The 7,388-nt window shown below is 31.6% G+C and overlaps 1 protein-coding gene across 2 annotated transcripts in view; it reads left to right on the plus strand.

Annotated features, from left to right (window-relative positions):
- Positions 1–7,388, plus strand: part of LOC106677892 (SET domain-containing protein SmydA-8) — a 39,706-nt gene that overhangs the window by 12,874 nt on the left and 19,444 nt on the right. For both annotated transcript variants that reach the window (XM_014416084.3, XM_014416085.2), the window contains exon 2: positions 1,453–1,602. In XM_014416084.3, coding sequence (XP_014271570.1) covers positions 1,453–1,602 — 150 coding nt within the window. The remainder of the gene's footprint in view (positions 1–1,452; positions 1,603–7,388) is intronic.

Raw genomic sequence — 7,388 nt, forward strand, 5'->3', positions numbered from 1 at the left:
AAGGTATGTTATATTATATAGTGAATAATAATGTTATTGTAAATGTTTAAAAGTGAAGTTGTAATATAAGCTGTTAAATGTTTAGATGTCCCTGAAGATGGCTAGAAAGGCCGAAACGTAGGACAAATGAATAAATAAAGCGTTGAGACTGATATTGGATATAATATTGATTTTAATTAATAATGATATTTAACGTTTCAATGTACGTAAAATGTAAAAAATAATATAGAAAAGGCCTTCATCCGTGACATTTCTTCCAGTTTACGTGACCAATTTTTTAAAATTTTTGGCGCCTGTCCCAGGATGATCCTAGGAACTCTACATTACCATTCCCATTTTCATAAATTACTATTTTGTCCATTAAAGTGCTTAGAATGATTATAAGAAAAGCTTAGGAAAACAAAAATTCGAACTGGTTTTTCTGGAATGTTTTTTTTTTCATTTTTCCTAAAATGATGCATCAAGGAATAATAAGTCGATTTTGTGTTCAAATGTTTAATGATTTTGAGCGTCTTTTGTCTTGTAATGAAAACCTCACGTCTTTTGAAAATCCAAAAGTAATACAGAGAATATTTATTATTACTTGATTATTGATACCCATAAAAAAAACTTTTATGTGTTTAAACTAAATGTAATACTAATTGAAAAAACACACTTAGTTTGATTGTGATGTACCGGAGGTTTTGAAAACAAAATTCAAAAATCATATGTCGGAACTCGAGATTCAAGTTTCTTCATCTTTTTTTCTTGTCTATTGTGAAACATAATAATATAAAAAACTCAATCTGCCATAATCACATTTTAAAACTCGAAATTAAAATTATTTCATATCTATTCTTTGGGGTCTTAAGAAATCAACATTTTTAAAATTTATTTTACCATATACCATGGAGATATTACTCGTTCAAATGTTAATTAATACTCATATTGAATCATGTTAAATGCATTATAAAGTAGTTTATAATGTTAATATTCGCAGGAGTTAACCATTTTTCAAAATACTTGCGATAATGCAAATAAAGTGACGAAATATTGATTTTTCGTTGTATGGGAAAACTTTTGTTTAATGAAAATCTATATCTCAGAAACTATTAGACGTACACTCGAAATAAAGCATGTCAATTTATGAATTGTAAAGTACACACACACACTATATATATTTTAGGTAGAAATTTTCGGTATGTAAAAATTATGTTTAGGATTAAAATTTAATAAATTATTTGTAAAAATGGAATACAAAAGCAAATTGAGCCTTTTAAAGCCAATTTAGTCTATGTCCATTAAACATTTTTCTGAGATATAAAGATTTGTTATAGGATGGTAGTTGAAAGCTTCAGTAGTACCAAAAAAAAAAAAAAAAAAATCCCACCTCTTCATTCAAAACGGGTTGTTTTAATTCGTGTATGTTGTTTATTCCCTTTATTTATTAATATATAATATTTATTTAAGTAGGAGCCAGTTATGTTGGAGCCAGTAACATGCAGACTCTGTGGCAAGGAATCGAAACAGAAATGCGCGGGATGTATGTCGGTCTCCTACTGTTCCAGGGAGCACCAGAAACTCGACTGGAGGTCTCATAAAAATACTTGCTGCCCTTTTACGGTAATTATATCACTTAATAATAATATCGATAGTATTATAAGTATAGGATCATTTGTAGCTTAGGGAGTTAAAACGCCAACTTTGCGAAACCGGTTCGAATATAATGATATATATAATAATATAATGGTTCGAATGAAGTCGAAGCTTGAAGCGTCGACTTTTATTTTTGTGGTGGTCCTACGAAATGAAAACTTGACTCCCAAGCATATAATAATGTGGTACCCTGTAGATACCTTCTACCTCTCCCCCCTCCCTCCCTCCCCCGTATGCCAGAAATAACCAGGAAGAGGGTCATCAATAAAACGAAAAGATTATACATATATAATACTAGCAAAAAGCTCAGCTCTAAGCACGTTTTTAATTAACCACTCCCTACACTTTTCCTCTTCTCTTTCTTAACATATTTATTGATGTAACCATTAATTTATTATTGATTTATGCCTCATCCTGTTTTTGTCATAGTTTAAATTATCAAAGCTGCAATCAATTATACAGTATGTTAATAAAAATAATAATGTACGTTTAATTTTAAGTAAATGTATTAATTTACATTAGACTTTCAAGTTTTTGTAACAAAGTACGATTCGGTATATGTTAAAGATTTTTAAATAATATTCGTAATATGAAAAGAAATATTTTTTTTTAAATACAAAAACCATATAGGGGTGATTATATAATTTCATATAAAATTGCAGTATTTTTGTTGGTACATAGGTTAATAAAACTTACAAGAAAAAATTAATGAAAATAAGCGAAATGGTAGTAGTACTTCAAAACCGTTAGAACACATTTCGAAGGAGAATTCGCGATAAATTCGAGGACGTGGCCTGATTGGGGACGGAAGGGGGCGCTGCAAATGGCAAACAGCAGACAATCAAATCCGTTCAAAAGTGCAAACATCAGCTTCCGGGGTGTTGGCTACACTGCTCGTTAAGGGTTGGTTAGTGTTCTTTATACAGGCAGCAGTGTTCCGGATGTCGAGTGGGCGGAACTACTTCAACATCAATCGAAAGCCAGTTCAAATAATTGTTGCTTCAAACCAGCGGCCGCAATTCGAGGACCATTAATTATTTTCTGACTTAGTTTATATCCCGAACAAGATTTGTCATCATTAAACTTTTATATTCTGCTTAATTTATAATATTGGTTTTTAAAAAACATTTTTTTTTCTTCTCAACATTTCATGATTTTAATAGCATCCTCAGAAGAAAATATAGTTTATATTGCGTAAAATAATATTTCTTGATGAACAGTATGTGGTATAAATTCGTTTATTAAACTTCTATTGAAAATAACACAATCTGGCACACTGAAGGGCAATCTAATAACTAACTAACTAGTAATAAGTAACTAATAACTAACTAATAAGTGCTATATAAGTGATCGTTCATAAAATGTATTCATATGAAAAAGAAAATTAATAATATGAGAAATAAAGTAAAATAAATGTAGAATAATATAAAAAAATAGACAGATAAATTATATAAGGCTAAATCACTAAACGATAAGATTAATAGCACTTAAGCAAAATAAATCCTTGAAAAAAATAATACTTGCATAAAATATTCGCATTCTGCCTTGGGAACTCCAAAACAAGCTTTGTTCCCCACTTTAGGGCAAACCAGGGCTCTTGAAAATCCCTCATTACTGGTGATGAAAGGCAGTGGAGGTTGAGTGAGAGCATTAAAGATGGAGAAGCTGACCAAAAGATCTCGGGGCCATTGCCGTTTCAAACTTCGAGGAGGATTGTAGGGATGGTTGTAAGTAGATAGGAATTATGCCAGATGGTTAGGATGAGGTTCTAGTGGGCGTCTGAGAATTTTAATGGTATGAGATCAAGATAAAATACGATCTTGAGACCATGGTGGAGAGTCTTGCTGGTAACATAATATAGAGCATTGAATGTTGTTCAAAGGCTTTGGACTGATTGAATGCGTTAGGTCTTGTATATTTGGGATGTGCAGCATTTTGTCACATATATGGCATATAGTATTTTCTGCCCAGGTGATAGCGGCATAAGGGAAACGGTTACTACTGGTGGGTCGTTTGTCGGTACATTAAGTCTTGGGGTGCTGCTTTTCAGTTACACTCTTTCGTATCTTTGTTGATTCTATCCCTCCATCTGGTTTACGGCATCCCACATGATCTCTTTCCAACTACAGTGGGATTCTTTGTTGTGTAAAGACGTCCCGTCGGATTGCTTCGAGGCACATGTCCCATCCATTTTAACCTCCTTGCCTTCATATCATGAGATATTGAGTGAGCAGTCTCTGCAAGGAGTGCACTCTTAGCTCTTCTCCAAGTGTTAACGCTCTGATCCTAGATGGCTCCTGTATTTGTACGAAGGACTTGTAATGGTGATCTTTGTGGATCGCTAGCAATTTAAATTAAATAAAAGCAACCATTTTGCGAATCATTAATTAACTAGTCTTGGTATTATTTAGAAAATAAAATATTTTTTAAACAAATAAAATGTAAATATACAATATATTTCTTATTTATTTTAAAATACGAAATATTTTATATAAACAGTTATTTATAGCGATATAAAATTCAATGGATCATTGGACGGCTTTCTTCCTAGACGTGAGCCCTGCAAAGTGGGGCGAAATGGCAAAGTGGGCTCCTAATTAATTCCAAGTTTTGTGCTGTTGAATTCCTTTTTGACCACATTTGGGCCATCTTGCTTTTATTAATTACACCTGATCAATGAACGATCTTCCAAAATTAAAATTTAATTTTTCATTTATTCTGTACCTAAAAAATATATATGATTTGATGTCTAATTGGTGACAAATTACATATTTGTATTCTGATTTAGGAATGATGTTTCAAATAATAAAAAAAAAATCTGAATAAGCCTCAGGTTCATCACGTTGAAAAACTATGATTAATGCCATTCTTAACATAGTAAAATAATAAAGATAACGATAAAAGTAATAACAAAAAGTAAAATTCTAATTTGTGAACCTTTACTAAATATATATGGGAATGGTGTATCTATATTCATCGTCACAATTGATTTCGCCTCTACAAGTAAATAAGCTCCTTTATTATTTTTGTACAAATCCGCTTTCCTGTGGACCTAACAAAAGTTTTTTCCTCCCTTCCGACGAAGCAGCCTTTAGAATACAATCGTATTTAGCCTCTTTTGTTTTAAAGAAAATATAAAATTCTGTTTAAAACTTTTCCATGATGCTCTTTTCAAAAGAGTCCCGTTTTGAATAAGAATAGGGACCTTTCACGCAGTGCGATGTCCTGAATATAAAAGTGCTAACACAGATCTTGGAGGAAAAGAAAAAGAATTCTATTTGAAAAATTTTTTTAGTTTGACTATCTGGTTTCTATGTAGTTGTCAGTATCCATTTCCAAAAATAAAATTATTTTTATATTTAATAAGAGTCGTTTGATTGGAAGCGTTTGAACACTCATTCCCTACTCTCATGTTTTAAAATGTAACCACGTTTTAGATAAATACAAAACTCCACTACAAAGACTCTCTTAATTACAAAATTTTATTTATTTATAATCTTAATATTTTCTGATATTACTGACTAACTGAGTAGAGGAAGGTTACAAGCATGGTTGTGATAAATGTTTATTAATAGTGTTTGCAGAGAAATAATTTTTGACTGTTTTTTTAATGGATAATTAGCTAATTAGGTAATTAAATATATGTAGGATATACTTATTAACAAAAAAATAATTTTACTTAATGTTTTTAATGTTTTCATAGATATACATGTTTTGACCTGGGCAGAGTAACCTGAATGAAGTTTTTAAATTATATGTTTGCAAAATAGTAATGAGGTAGGTAAATTATAAATAATAATGTTAAGTAATTAAATTGTTTGTAGGGTCATATATATAATAGAAACTTTTTGTAGTAGATGTCCCTGAAGATGGCCAGATTGGCCGAAACGTTGGACGAATAAAAGAAATAAAGTTTTGAGACTATAATTGGATAGTATTTGAGTTATTTATTAAAGTATTACAAAATTTTATTACAAATAGAGGCTTTGAAAAATAAAATAAAAATCCGTTTGAACAAAATTTGATTGGTACGATGGTAAATAACAATTGGAAGAAGATAGTTGACCGTATGAAGTAGATTATAGGGAGATAGTCCAGGTGGCGGTCAATAAAGCTATCAGAATAGTAGGAACAAAATCTTTATTGCTAACCAACGTTTCGCCCCACTTTGCAGGGCTTCCCTAGGGCTAAATAAAAAAACAAACAAGATACAAACATTATAGAGTTGACAGAACATTAAAATAAAAACATTTAAAAAACCTTTGTTATGTATATAAAGTATATATATGTATATGAATACATAAAAAATAGTAGTGATATAAGAATTAAAATGAAAAACATTTCAAAACAATTGTTATGTTTATAAACTATATAAACATAACGATTGTTTTGAAATGTTTTTATTTTAATGTTCTTTTAATTCTATTATGATATTTTGATACCTTTATTGACCGCCATCCGGACTACAGGTACAGATTCTCCTACAGGGAAATAAAAATTGTTTATTTCCAAAACCATTGGACTTACATGAATTCTGGAAAGAAACGACTCACATACTATGTATGTATGAGGGCATAGCTCATGGGCAATTTTCCCATTTCCTACAAATTTCTTCAGATTCTAGATTTCACTTCGAAAAAATTTCGTTTTACGATTTTTTTTACCCATGAATTGCTCCAAGGTAGGCTGCTAATGGTGTTTACAAAAAAAAAAAAAAAAAAAACCTTCCTAGAATTTATTTTTAAAGATTTTTTAGATCAAGATTGACATCTTTGAGATAGGGGAAATAGAGTACAAATGAGCAAGATAGATGTATACATCGGGACCTGCTCGTGCTATACTGCAGGTGTCCCGAGTGTAATTTTATGATTGTATTAAATGTGTGGAAAAGGGGGGCTGGAAATCGTGAGACCTTTCGCTAATTAACATGCATATATTTAATTTTAATTTATAATGTTAATCCCCTGGAGGGGCAATTATAGTTAGTGTGTTAGGTTAAATACTTATTTATGATAATATGATTCCAGAACAAACTTGGGGTCTCATAGACTGATTAAATGTGCTTATCTGTTGTGACTGTTGGAAGTCTAGCCGTCGCGGTCACTTCCTCGTCCTGTAGCCGCTTCCCTCGTCGAGGTGTACGGTGGGCGAAGACCGTGCAATCTTCGCCTATGTCTGTAAGAAGACGTCCTTGCTCCTCAAGGGCTGGCCAGCGTGTCCTGGGGCCTGGCGTGATGGTAGGGGTAGGCCAGGTCCTAGCCTGCATTATGCTTAGGCGGGGGCAGCATCGCAGTTGCAGCGTCTTCGGGGTCTTCCGGTGTTCGCGGCAAGGGGGGGCATCAGAAAATGAGACCCCGGACCCCGACTTTATATAAATCCAAAAATTGACCGAGAAAATCGGATTACTTAAATCCGACAATAGAAAATACTAAAACTTCAACAAATGCTAGATGTTATTATTCGTTTTTTACGACAATATTAAAAAAAAAAAAAAGAATAATTCAGTACTTATTTGTTTTAATTCGACAAAACACAATTAGAAATTACAATTTGTTATACATTAACTCATGAATTTTTTCATATTACTAGAATTATAAAATCACAATTGATTTAGGAAATGAGTTACAGCTCATAAAACACAATTTATATTAAAACATGTATACATATATACAATGAATTGAAATATCATTCCACAAAACATACAATAATGAGTAATGAAATAAAAATAATTGTATAAACACATGACAAATGAA

Source organism: Halyomorpha halys, unplaced genomic scaffold (assembly GCF_000696795.3).
Source record: "Halyomorpha halys isolate HHAL.00 unplaced genomic scaffold, Hhal_1.1 Scaffold111.1, whole genome shotgun sequence".
In the NCBI taxonomy this organism is placed as follows: domain Eukaryota; kingdom Metazoa; phylum Arthropoda; class Insecta; order Hemiptera; family Pentatomidae; genus Halyomorpha; species Halyomorpha halys.